The following is a 14,747-nucleotide window of genomic DNA, read 5'->3' on the forward strand; positions in this document are numbered from 1 at the left end:
CTCGTGACGTCACGAGTTTGACCAGGCGGTAATATTAAGCATGCGCTAGTTATTTTGGGAAGCGAGTTTGACCCTGCAGTAATTCAAGGCAGGCGCATACTATATGCCCTGCCGCAATTCAAGGAAATACGGTATATAAATAATAAATGAAGTGTGTATACAAAATGTGTGTGTGGTGCACGACTATGTGTAGGATTTAACTGTAGTGTACGTAATTTCCCATTGCATCAATGGACTAACTGTTCATTCTGACGAATCAGTAAAAAAAAAAAAAAAAATTTTAATTCTTACCTTATTTCTTTCAAATTTGGCAAAGATTCTCTTCAAAAATCAGTTTTCTCTTGTTTCTTCTTTGTGGCAATTTTTGCAGGATTGCCATCTAATAAGTTAATTACTGCCCCCTGTGGATTTGTCACACCTGTAAGTTTATGTTTTGGTTTTGGTCAGGTTGTTTAGTTTTTTGGACATTTAAGTTCTGTCTTGGCATTTCCTATTTTGTTTTCGTCTCCATACCAACTCATTACTTTTCACCTGTTCTCAGCCTCACCTGTTTTCATTAATCATCACAGCTACTTAAGTCACTCTTTTTCTTGTCTTCATTCTGGCATCTTCACACTCGCACGCACCCTACCCATACTGTTCCAACCTTCACGCCCTCGTCCACAGTTCCATGCAGTGTAAGTTTATGTATTTATGCCACAGTGCTAGTTTTGTTTTGTTTGTATATAGTCATGCCATCGTGTTGTTTCTGTTCATAGTTCATTCATGCCAATCGAGCAAGTGTTTTTGTTTCCTGTTTATATTTTGTAGCCAAGTTTTATACCTCTTTGTGAGCGCCCTTAGTTTGCTTATTTTTCTGTTTAGTGTATAAATAAAGAATCATGTACCTGAATTCACACCTGGCTCGTCCCATATTCCCTCTGCGTCGAAGGAGCACAAACAATCCAAGTCCAAGCATGACAGGATTATACATTCATCAGAGGGGTAGAGGGCTTAAAAAATTATGTATCACTTATGATACGTTTGGCGAAGCAAGTGCTTCTTTGGCATACCACGAGCGTTTTCAAAAATGCATGAAAAATGGAAAAATATGAGGGAAAAACTATATTTGTTTTTTAATACGGTTTCTGTAGGAGGACAAAGATGACACAAATCTCCCTAATTGTTATAAATTACACTGTTTATATCAAATACGCTTCACTGATTAGAGAGTATTTGTCGAGCGCCGTTTTGTCCGACTAATTTTGCCGGTCCTTGAACTCACCGTAGTTTGTTTACATCAGGGGTCGGCTACCCAACATGTTGAAAGAGCCATATTGGACCAAATATCCAAAAAACTCATCTGTCTAGAGCCGCAGAAATTCAAAAACCTCATGTAAGTGTTATAATGAAGGCAACACATTAAGTTACTGTCTCAGAGGGTGATATAATTCCTGGAAATTACTGGCTTAAAACTGCCAAAGGTATAGATGTGTGTGTAAAAGTTAAAAGAAAGGACAGGCTATTTTCTTCTAATGGATTTATTACAATCTTTGCAAGCTGGGGAACGTTTGCTGTAGTCTGGAACAACATGGTAACATTTGCTGTGGTCTGGAACAACATGGTAACGTTTGCTGTGGCCTGGAACAATATGACACACAATCAGAAATGGAGCCAATATTACATACAGATAAGACATGCAAATACAAATGAAATACACAGAGGACATAAGTAAAGGAAATTAAATGAACTTCAGTATACCTACAAACGAGGCATAATGATGCAATATGTATACGTAAGTAGCCTAAACAGCATGTTAGCATGGATTATTAGCACTTTACACAAGTCAATGACATGAACAAAGCTCACCTTTGTGCATTCACGCACAGCATAAAACATTTGGTGGAAAAAATGAGACAAAGAAAGAATGGCATAGAACACATCTTTTTGTGGCAGCGACAGAGAAAGTTGTATATGTAAACCAACGACGGTGAGTTCACAGACCGCCAAAATTAGTAGGACAAAATGGCGCTGCCCAAATGCTGTTATCCGTGAAGCATACACACAAACATATTAAACAGTGGGCTTTCTAATATTTATGAAGGTTTGTGTTGTTTGTCCTCCTACAGAAATATTATTTAAACAACAAATATATTCCCCCCCATCTTTTTCCATTTTTGAAAAAGCTCTAGGGAGTCACTAGGGCGGTGCTAAAGAGCCGCATGCGGCTCGAGGGCCACGGGTTGCTGACCCCCGGTTTACATGTACAACTTTCTCCGACTTTCTAAGACGTTTTTATGCCACACCTTTTTTGTCTCATTTTGTCCATCAAACTTTTAATGCTGTGCGTGAACGCACAAAGGTGAGCATTGTTGATGTTATTGACTTGTGTGGAGTGCTAATCAGGCATATCTGGTCACTGCATGACTGCAAGCTAATCAATGCTAACACGCTATTTAGGCTAGCTGGATGTACATATTGCATCATCAATCAATCAATGTTTACTTATATAGCCCTAAATCACTAGTGTCTCAAAGGGCTGCACAAACCACAACACAAACCACTCCCACATCCTTGGTAGGCCCACATAAGGGCAAGGAAAACTGGACGTCGGTGACAATGATGACTATGAGAACCTTGGAGAGGACGAAAGCAATGGATGTCGAGCGGGTCTAAAATGATACTGTGAAAGTTAAATCCATATTGGATCCAACACAGTCGCGAGAGTCCAGTCCAAAGCGGACCCAACACAGCAGCGAGAGTCCCGTTCACTGCGGAGCCAGCAGGAAATCACACCTCTTGTCGGTATATATGAGCTCAATTAATTTCCTTTAAATCCATCCATCCATCCATCCATCATCTTCCGCTTATCCGAGGTCGGGTCGTGGGGGCAGCAGCCTAAGCAGGGAAGCCCAGACTTCCCTATCTCCAGCCACTTCGTCTAGCTCTTCCCGGGGGATCCCGAGGCGTTACCAGGCCAGCCGGGAGACATAGTCTTCCCAACGTGTCCTGGGTCTTCCCCGTGGCCTCCTACCAGCTGGACGTGCCCTAAACACCTCCCTAGGGAGGCGTTCGGGTGGCATCCTGACCAGATGCCCGAACCACCTCATCTGGCTCCTCTCGATGTGGAGCAGCAGCGGCTTTACGTTGAGTTCCTCCCGGATGGCAGAGCTTCTCACCCTATCTCTAAGAGAGAGCCCCGCCACCCGGCGGAGGAAACTCATTTCGGCCGCTTGTACCCGTGATCTTATCCTTTCGGTCATGACCCAAAGCTCATGACCATAGATCGACCGGTAAATTGAGAGCTTGCCTTCCGGCTCAGCTCCTTCTTCACCACAACGGATCGATACAACGTCCACATTACTGAAGACGCCGCACAGATCCGCCTGTTGATCTCACGATCCACTCTTCCCCCACTCGCGAACAAGACTCCTAGGTACTTGAACTCCTCTACTTGGGGCAGGGTCTCCTCTCCAACCCGGAGATGGCACTCCACCCTTTTCCGTTAAATCCTCTTCATTCAATTTATATCTCATGACACAATATCTGTATGTATTACTAGCTGAATTTTTTATTTGACGAAAGCAGTTTTGTCCTACTAATTTTGATGGTCCTTGAACTCACCAGTTTGTTTACATGTATAACTTTCTCCGACTTTCTAAGACATGTTTTCTGCCACCCCTTTTTTCGTCTTGATTTGTCCACCAAACGTTTTATGCTGTGCGTGAATGCACAAAGGAGAGCTTTACTTGATGTTATTGACTTGTTGGAGTGTAAATCAGGCATTTTTGGTCACTGCATGATTGCAAGCTAATTGACGCTAACATGCTATTTAGGCTAGCTGTATGTACATATTGTATCATCATGCCTAGTTCGTAGGTATATTTGAGCTCATTTAATTTCCTTTACTTATGTTATCTGTGTATTTAATTTTTATTTTCATGTCTCATGACACATTATCTGTATGTAATATTGGCTGCATTTCTCATAGTTGTTTGTGTGGCACGTTGTTCCAGACCACAGCAAGCATTACCTAGCTTGCAAAGGTTGTAATAAATCTATTAGAAGACAGCCTACCGTTATCTTTAACTTGGACACACACATCTATACCTTTGGTAATTATATGCTGGTAATTTCCAGGAGTTATCTCACCCTCTGAGAAGCCTCCATATTACTAATGATTTCTAATGTTGTAAAATGTGTACAATAAATATTAAATTACAATATTTCTGTCAACAAAGATATGTGTCAGCCTGCAACACTTAGTCATTTTGATAGTAGGCTATTATAACTAATATAGACAATTACATAATGTGTTGTCTTCATGATGTATCTCTTGTAGAACTCAAAAGAGTTCAGTGGAGTTCCCACACTTCCCTGGACCCCCTCCTTGCGGGACTGCTCTCAGTCTTCATCGTCTCCACTGCAGTCGTCTTCATCGTCCTCTTTCTGCGCTTCCGCCAGCGGACGAACCACCCGGAGTTCCATCGCCTCCAGGATTTTCCCATGGTGAGAGAAATAGAGCTGTGCAGAAATATCATCATTGAATAATAATAAATAACTACTTTTTATATTGTTACGTTTTCCTGATTAGCTTGGTAGAAAATATCATAAAAAGGTGATAATTTTTGATCAGATTAATCACTGGGGTGTTGTTGATTAATTTCAAATAATCACGATTAAAAATTGAGTTGTGTTTTATCTTGTTGATTGACTTTTTTTAATACTTAAATTAAAAAAATGCTATTTATATTCAAAGCCCCATGTTTTGCGTAAGCTCATTCTAGATCATTAATGGACATTAGGGCTGCAACTCCTAATTATTTTAATAGTCAACTAGTCAGCAACTATTTTTTCGATTAGTCAACTGGTCAAATGATTATCGCTTACGAGCTACTGTATACGTTTGAGTTTGATTTTGACCTTAAATCCAATTGTAACTAAATAAACATACATTACTGAGAAACAAATAAATAATAAATGGGTTGTACTTGTATAGTGCTTTTCTACCTTCAAGGTACTCAAAGTGCTTTAACAAAAAGTTTTCTTTTTTTACATTAATATGGTTTTATTTAACCAAAACGAACAATATATCAAGTGACTTTAGGAGCAAAATGACACTCAGTGCAAAAATTATTATTATGTTGTGTGTGTGTATATATATATACATATATATATACATATATATATATATATATATATATACATATATATATATATATATATATATATATATATATATATATATATATACAATCGGGCGTAAGGCGGGGTACACCCTGGACAAGTCGCCACCTCATCGCAGGGCCAACACAGAGAGACAGACAACATTCACACTCACATTCACACACTAGGGCCAATTTAGTGTTGCCAATCAACCTGAGATAGGCGCCAGCGCCCCCCGCGACCCCGAAAGGGAATAAGCGGTAGAAAATGGATGGATGGATATATATATATATATATATATATATATATATATATATATATATATATATATATACATATACATATATACATATACATATATATATATATGTTTCTTTCACTTCACTATGGATAGCTTAAAAAGTTATCGGCATATTTTGACAAAAATTTCAGGGAATGTCAAAAATGTGATGAGTACCAAGTAATTACAATTTGGTTGGTTTATTTTGAACATGTATACGGTTTTTATATGATACATCACATAGTTTACATATTTCCATTCTTCTTTACAACGAGTCCAAAAATGAGTGGGAAGAAGCAAATCTTATTTAATCATTCCCCTTTTCTACTTGTGTCAAAAGTTTTTGTTAGACCCATAATTTTGGGGCTGAATCTAATCTAGATTTTAGTGCTTCTCTTGTTGATTATGTTTTGATTATCCCCTTCAGGATGATTTGATGGAAGACACCCCCTTCTCCGGATACGCTTACTGAGGTGCGGCCGGTCTCACTTCTCGGCTGGCAATAACAAATCCCAAAAGGTGGAATGGTGTGCAGAGTCTTCGTCAAATGTGTTCCTGAAAGTCAGTGATGGCAGTGTAAACAGAACCGGTTACAGACTGTAGAGGCGTAATTAATTCATTTTCTTCACATTTTATTTACATTTCCATTGCATTATTTAAAAAAAAAAGGGCACACAGCACTTTAATGTGATGTTAATTGTCGTAATATAGCCACCCAGGGCTGTTGCTAGGAATTCTGGGATCCCTAAAAGAGTACTGTTGTGGGTGTCGAACTGGTTTTCATTGGGGGCCCACATCGCAGTTATAGCTGCCCACAGAGGGCCGCTTGTAATTATATATTTTTACGTACACTGTCAGAAAAATATGTAGATTTTAGAGTAAAGTTTAGCTGCCGAAATTTTACCATAAAATGTATTTTTTTATTTTTACAATGTACACTGTAAATGTAAATGGCAAAACAGTACCTCTGTTTTACTGTAAAACCTACGGTCGTTTTTACTGTTGAATTACTGTAGATGAAAAAAATATATATTACACATTTTTTGGTTGTGTTTTTACAGTAAAAATCTATTAGTGTTTTTTTTTACTGCAAAATAAGTTTTACATTGTACAATTTGATGGATAAATTGCTTCAAAATCATGAGTCAAGCAGATATTTAAGTACTTATTTTGATGTTTGGAATGTGTGATAATATAATATGTGTTGCAATATTAGATTAGGTTTAAAATAAATGAAATTACATACAGTACATGTATTTGTTTTTCTGTCAAAATAAAAAGTTGACTACATTTGGAAACAAATAGACGTATGGTAATTCCAGGCCTCTGCGGGTCACATAAAATGAGGTATTTAGTTCGACACATGTGCTACCACATTCACTGGCCCCTTCAATGTTCTTGTTTTTTAGTGTTTTTGACGGTGCCTGGTGTAATACACCCAATAAGTTTTCATTTTATGATTAACCACTTCACAAGTTAGAGCAGGGGTGTCAAACTCAAATACAGAGTGGGCCAAAATTTTAAACGGAACAAAGCCGCGGGCCAAGGTTGAACAAATTAACCTTTTAATAGGGACCCAAACAAGTTTTGCATTAAATATTGAACAAGCAAGGCTTATATAGCTTTAGTGACATGCAAAATCCAGTTTCAAATAATAACAATAATAATGAAAAAAATATCAATGGCATATCAAATTAAATTTTAATAAAAATGTTATGCCTTTTTTTCTATTTGCAATCTTCTGAGGTAATATCAAATTTTTTCCACAGGCTAATAATACATTTGAAAATAAAATCACAATAATGAATGAACCAAACATTCAAGCCTTGAAGTAGCAAGAGAAAATGCGTGAATAAAATGTTAATTATTGGTCAGTTGGCTGGAAGTTTCCCGGAAGAGTTAGTGCTGCAAGGGCTTCTGGGTATTTGTTCTGTTGTGTTACAGTGCGGATGTTCACCCGAAATGTGTTTGTCATTCTTGTTTGGTGTGGGTTCACAGTGTGGCGCACATTTGTAACAGTGCTAAAGTTCTTTATATGGCCACCCTCAGTGTGACCTGTATGGCTGTTGACCAAGTATGCATTGCATTCACTTGTGTGTGTGCAAAAGCCACAAATATTATGTGACCGGGGTTAGTATGGAGGAAAAGCGGACGTGACGACAGGTTGTAGAGAACGCTAAAGGCAGTGCCTTAAATGCACGCCCCCAATATAGTTGTCCAGGTGGAAATCGGGAGAAATTTGGGAGAATGGTTGCCCCGGGTGATTTTCGGGAGGGTCACTGAACTTCGTGAGTCTACCGGGAAAATTAGGAGGGTTGGCAAGTATGAGTATTAGCGGTGAATGCGGTGTTACAGTGGCGGGCCAGCTGTTATGCTAAATTGATATTGCCTCAAGGGCCAAAAAATAAATTATACGGCGGGCCAGTATTGGCCCACGGGCCAGAGTTTCATACCCATGAGTTAGAGTATCATTATGTAAATGATGTATTATTGGCTATCTTTTTTGTACTTAGGCTATTAAAATTCCCACTAACACATTTTACAAAACAGCTTTGAACACATCGTGATGACATAATTGTTAAAGGGGAACATTATCACCAGACCTATGTAAGCGTCAATATATAACTTGATGTTGCAGAAAAAGACCATATATTTTTTTAATCGATTTCCAAACTCTAAATGGGTGAATTTGGGCGAATTAAACGCCTTTCTGTTTATGCCTCTCAGAGCGTGACGTCACATCAGTACTCAACGCCATTTTTCCCTACACATCAGACGCATCGAGTCAAATCAGCGCTGTTATTTTCCGTTTTTTCGACTGTTTTCCGATACCTTGGAGACATCATGCCTCGTCGGTGTGTTGTTGGTGGGTGTAACAACACGATCAGGGACGGATTCAAGTTGATTTACGTAGAATGTGCATCGATTAGCACGGCATGCTAATCGATGCTAACATGCTATTTAGGCTAGCTGTGTGTACATATTGCAGCATTATGCCTTATTTGTAGCTATATTTACATCAAGCCTTTCCCTCCATCCACATTTAATTCCAAACAAACACTTAGCAATCGACGGATTCAAGTTGCTCCGGTGTCAAGAAATGCAAAAGCCCCCCGTTTGGTTTTTACCGGCGGTGCTACGACAGAGGTGGCAAAAATGTCTGGATATCCTGCGACACTCAAAGCAGATGCATTCCCAACGATAAAGTCAACGAAATCACAAAGGTGAGTGTTGTTGATGTTATTGACTTATGTGCTAATCAGACATATTTGGTCGCGGCATGACTGCCAGCTAATCGATGCTAACATGCTATTTAGGCTACCTGTATGTACATTTGAAACTATATTTACATCCAGCGTTTCCTTCCACCCACATTTAATGCGAAACAAACACTTACCAATCGACGGATTTAAGTTGATCCAGTGTCAATGCGAAAGTCCTGATCTGTTGGTCTGCACATTTTACCGGCGATGCTAAGGCAGACATGGCCGAATAGCATCAATAGCTATTCGTTCAATAGCTTCAGTTTCTTCTTCAATTTTGTTTTCGCTATCTGCCTCCATACTCCAACCATCTGTTTCAATACATGCGTAATCTACTGAATCGCTTAAGCCGCTGAAATCAGAGTCTGAATCCGAGCTAATGTCGCTATATTTTGCTGTTCTATCTGCCATTGTTTGTATTGGAATCGCTGTGTAATGTCACAGGGAAATGGACAGTGGCTTAAGCAAATAGCGAAAATCAAGCACTTTAAAGCTTTTTTTCGGGATATTCCGGGACGGGTAAAATTTTGAAAAAAAAAATAGAAAAATAAAATAAGCCACTGGGAACTGATTTTTATTGGTTTCAACCCTTCTGAAATTGTGATAATGTTCCCCTTTAATTATGAACATCTGACATATACATGTATTATCGTTAGTTATTTAGATTATCGAAATTTGTATTAATTCATTTATTTTTATACTGAGTACGTAATTTTTCCCAGAAAAATGCCTCATACAGTAGTTATTTTCTTTTTTTTTATTATCAACAATTGTATTCATTTGTTTTCATGTTAGTTACGTCATTTTGCACTAGGAAGAAATACATAGTAATTTAATATATTTTTGGTCATCTAAATCTGTGGTCCCCAACCTTTTTGTATCCGCGGACTGGTCAACGCTTAATAATTTGTCCCGCGGCCCGGGGGGGGGTGGGTCCTTTTTTTTTTTCTTCTTCGTTGTCATGAAAAAGGGACGTTTTTGTCATGAAAAAGGGAGGATTTTGTGGTTTGTGCACTAATTGTAAGTGTATATTGTGTTTTTATGTTGATTTAATTAAAAAAAAAAAAATTTTTTTTTTTTTTTTTTTTTAATAAAAAATTCTTCTGCGGCCCGGTACCAATCGGGCCACGGCCCCGCGGCCCAGTGGTTGGGGACCACTGATCTAAATGTTCCTGAATGTATTTTCATGTTAGTATTGCGTTGAAAAAATAAATGATTGAACAATCTGTTTCATGTGTGTTTGTATCATTACGCCATACCATGCATCAAAATAAACTCAGGTTCAAGTTAAATAGTATAAAAAAACAGAGCTTTCTTGTAAGCCTGGTCTTACAGGCCCCAGTTTGTGCGACTGGGTAGCATCCTGTCGGATACTGTGGTCAGTGGCGTAGGTGCTCCACAGGGGACTGTACACTGGTCGCTGACTTTGTGGAGTGGTCTCAGGCGAACCATCTGCTCCTTAATGTGGACAAAACCAAGGAGCTAGTCCTCGACTTCAGGAAATAAAAAAGACCCTTGTGGAGCCCATCAAAATCTAGGGCCGGGAGGTGGCAGTAGCGGGGCAGTACAAGTACCTGGGAGTCCACTTGAACAGCAGACTGGACTGGAAGGACAACAGCTAGACAACAAGAAGGGCATGAGCAGACTCTTTTTTCCTGAGGAAGCTTAGATCCTTAAAAGGGGACCATTATCACCAGACCTATGTAAGCGTCAATATATACCTTGATGTTGCAGAAAAAACACCATATGTTTTTTTAACCGATTTCCGAACTGTAAAAGGGTGAATTTGGCGATTTAAACACCTTTCAATTCTTCGCTGTTGGAGGGATGACCTTTCACCCGTGACGTTACAATAGGAAGCAATCCACCATTTTCTCAAACACATTACACACCCTATCTTGCCGATTGTATTGTACCGTACGTCCCGGCAAGAAATCTGCGTTCAAAGGACTCCAGCTTATTAGTGATTCCTAAAGCCCAAAAAAAGTCTGCGGGCTATAGAGCATTTTCCGTTCGGGCTCCAGTACTCTGGAATGCCCTCCAGGTAACAGTTCAAGATGCCACCTCAGTAGAAGCATTTAAGTCTCACCTTAAAACTCATCTGTATACTCTAGCCTTTAAATAGACCTCCTTTTTAGACCAGTTGATCTGCCGCTTCTTTTCTTTATCTCCTCTGTCCGCCCCTCCCTTGTGGAGGGGGTCCGGTCCGATGACCATGGATGAAGTACTGGCTGTCCAGAGTCGGGACCCAGGATGAACCGCTCGCCTTTGTATCGGTTGGGGACATCTCTACGATGCTGATCCGACTCCGCTTGGGATGGTTTCCTGTGGATTGGACTCTCGTTGCTGTCTTGGATCTGCTTTGAACTGAACTCTCGCGGCTGTGTTGGAGCCACTAGGGATTGAACTTTCACAGTATCATGTTAGACCCGCTCGACATCCATTGCTTTCGGTCCCCTAGAGGGGGGGAGGGCGGCTGCCCACATATGAGATCCTCTCCAGGGTTCTCATAGTCATCATTGTCACTGGCGTCCCACCGGGTGTGAGTTCTCCTTGCCCACTGGGTGTGCGTTTTCCTTGCCCTTATGTGGTTTCTTCCGAGGATGTCGTAGTCGTAGTGGTTCGTACAGTCCTCTGAGACATTTGTGATTTAGGGCTATATAAATAAACATTGATTGATTACACACACAAGTCAAATCAGCTCTGTTATGTTCCGTTTTTTCGACAGTTTTCCGTACCTTGGAGACATCATGCCTCGTCGGTGTGTTGTCGGACAGGGACGGATTCAAGGTGTCTTACGTGGAGTGCGCATCGATTAGCACGGCATGCTAATCGATGCTAACATGGCAGAAATTGCAAGAATGTGTGGATATCCTGCGACAGATGCATTTCCAACGATAAAGTCAACTAAATCACAAAGACATATTTGGTCACGGCATGACTGCCAGCTAATCGATGCTAACATGCTATTTAGGCTAGCTGTATGTACCTTTGTAGCTATATTTACATCCAGCCATTCCCTCCACCCATTTAATGCCAAACAAACACCAATCAACGGATTTAAGTTGCTCCAGTGGTCAAAAGATGCAATCGTATGTTAGAAGGCGATCCTTGAATAGCTTCAATAGCTATTCGCTCAATAGATTCAGTTTCTTCCTCAATTTCGTTTTCGCTATCTGCCTTCATACTCCAACCATCCGTTTCTATTTATGCGTAATCTGTTGAATTGCTTAAGCCGCTGAAATCCGAGTCTGAATCCGAGCTAATGTCGCTATATCTTGCTGTTTGTTGGTTTGTATTGGCATCACTATGTGACGTCACAGGAAAATGGACGGGTGGATTTACAGATAGCGAAAATCAGGCACTTTAAAGCCTTTTTTCAGGATATTCCATGATGGGTAAAATTTTGAAAACAAATTTGAAAAATAAAATAAGATACAGGGAACTGATTTTTATTGGTTTTAACCCTTCTGAAATTGTGATAATGTTCCCCTTTAATGTGTGCAGCAAGCTGTTGGAGATCTTTTTTCAGTCTGTTGTGGCCAGTGCCCTGTACTTTGCAGTGGTTTGTTGGGGGAGCAGCACCAGCAAAAGGGACTTGCACCGGATTGACAAACTGATCCGGAAAGTCGCCCAAACTATTGGAATGGAGTTGCAGTTTATGTCAGTGAGGGGGCGGAGGAAACTGGACAAATTGTTTGCCATCATGGACAATCCTGCTCACCCAGTCCACCAGAGAATTGAAGGATAGCGGAGCTCATACTCCAACAGGCTACTTCAGCTTCGTTCCCACAGTGTTCGAGTCAAGAACTCCTTAATTCCGCACTCCATCCACCTGTGTAGTCACTCGCCATACAGCGATAGATGATATCTGTCTATTACCCGACCGCTTCTATATTAGCTACCTTTCTTTGTTTATAATGTCTATTTCCTGCTGGATATACTCTCTATTTTATGATGCCTTTTTTTTTTTTTTTTTTTTTGCAGCTGTGGTAACTCTAAAATTGTACATGATGATTGGGATTTGTTATATGTTGCATATATTATATAAAATATAATATAATAATATATCAGCATATATAATATGCTGTATATATAATATATAAATATTACATATGTTATATTGCTACTTTGGTACATTTTTAGTCTACTTAATACCTGCATAAACCTTTCCATCCTTACCCTTTCCATATTTTGAAACTGAGCTACAATTTCCCTTGTGGATCAATAAGTTTGCCTAAGTCTAAGTCAAAGTCTCAGCATCTTTCAACAAAGAAGTTGTTGTGTTGTTACTTAAAATCCAAAAGTGATGAATATTAGGCTGCCAAATTGTAATAATCCTGTTTGATAATAATGGGACACGAATAAATTTGCTGAAAATGTTATTAAACACAGATTTTTTTTCTGTGTGCAATGCATATACACTATATTGCCAAAAGTATTTGGCCACCTGCCTTGACTCACATATGAACTTGAAGTGCCATCCCATTCCTAACCCATAGGGTTCATTATGATGTTGGTCCACTTTTTGCAGCTATCACAGCTTCAACTCTTCTGAGAAGGCTGTCCACAAGGTTGCGGGGTGTCTTTATAGGAACTTTCGACCATTCTTCCAAAAGCACATTGTTGAGGTCAGACACTGATGTTGGTCTCAGTCTCCGTTCTAATTCATCTCAAAGGTGTTCTATCGGGTTCAGGTCAGGACTCTGTGCAGGCCAGTCAAGTTCAGCCACACCAGACTCTGTCATCCATGTCTTTATGGACCTTGCTTTGTGCACTGGTGCACAGTCATGTTGGAAGAGGAAGGGGCCCGCTCCAAACTGTTCCCACAAGGTTGGGAGCATAGAATTGTCCAAAATGTTTTGGTATCCTGGAGCATTCAAAGTTAATTTCCTTAGACCAACTCCTGAAAAAAAAACCCCCACACCATAAACCCCATCTCCACCAAAATGTCAAACTTGGCACAATGCAGTCCGTAATGTACCGTTCTCGTTGCAACCTCCAAACCCAGACTTGTCCATCAGATTGCCAGATGGAAAAGCGTGATTCATCAGTCCAGAGAAGGCTCTAAAGTCCAGTGCTTACCACCACTGCATCTCACGTTTCGCATTGGACTGTATGTATGGTTTAGATCAGTGGTCCCCAACCACCGGGCTCAATTCGTACCGGGCCGCAGAATAATTTTTTATTATTATTATTTTTTTTTTTAATTATTAAATCAACATAAAAAAACACAAGATACACTTACAATTAGTGCACCAACCCAACAAATTATCAAGCATTGACTGGTCCGCAGCTACAAAAATGTTGGGGACCACTGGCTTAGATAAAGCTGCTCGGCCATGGAAACCTATTCCAAGAAGATCTCTGAGTACTGTACGTGGGCTAATTGGAAGGTCACATGAAGTTTGGTGCTCTGTAGCAACTGACTGTGCAGAGAGTCGGCTGAGTTGCTGTTGTTCCCACACTTTTCCATGTTCTTATAATAAAGCAGTCGGTTGACTTTGGAATATTTAGGAGCGAGGGAATTTCACGACTGGATTTGTTGCACAGGTGGCATCCTATGACACTTCCACGCTGGAAATCACTGAGAGCGGCCCATTCTTTCACAAATGCTTGTAGAAAGTCTCCTAGCCCAAGTGCTTGCTTTCATACACCAAGTGATTAGGACACCTGATTCTGATCATTTGGATGGGTGGCCAAATACTTTTGGCAATATGGTGTATGTAGTGCCTTTTAATGAAGCCTTTTAATAAACAAAAAAGCTCTAATGCTGCCCCCTATTGGCTTAAGCAATGAAATGCATGACATATCACAACCATGCTGCACCTTAAAGCACACTGCTTTGTCATTAGGGAGTGGTGAATTTGTCTGTGAACTGTTGGGGTTTGGTTGGGTAAATAAATGACCTGTTCAGACTTGCAATGTGGACTTTGAACATTAACAGAAAATACTGTTAATGACAAACTGCACCCTTTTTAAAAACTTGAATGACTTGCATATACAATATATGTAGTACACCTACTCAGTTGCCTAGTGGTTAGAGTGTCCACCCTGAG

The 14,747-nt window shown here is 39.9% G+C and overlaps 1 protein-coding gene across 1 annotated transcript in view; it reads left to right on the forward strand.

Annotated features, from left to right (window-relative positions):
* LOC133545151 (uncharacterized) overlaps positions 1-6,566 on the forward strand; it is a 29,110-nt gene extending 22,544 nt beyond the window's left edge. Inside the window, exons 4-5 of the mRNA XM_061890517.1 lie at positions 4,322-4,488; positions 5,853-6,566. Of these exons, the coding sequence (XP_061746501.1) occupies positions 4,322-4,488; positions 5,853-5,897 (212 nt within the window). The 3' untranslated portion in view covers positions 5,898-6,566. The remainder of the gene's footprint in view (positions 1-4,321; positions 4,489-5,852) is intronic.
* The last annotated feature ends 8,181 nt before the right edge of the window (positions 6,567-14,747 follow it).

The sequence above is a fragment of the Nerophis ophidion genome, linkage group LG28, assembly GCF_033978795.1.
Source record: "Nerophis ophidion isolate RoL-2023_Sa linkage group LG28, RoL_Noph_v1.0, whole genome shotgun sequence".
In the NCBI taxonomy this organism is placed as follows: domain Eukaryota; kingdom Metazoa; phylum Chordata; class Actinopteri; order Syngnathiformes; family Syngnathidae; genus Nerophis; species Nerophis ophidion.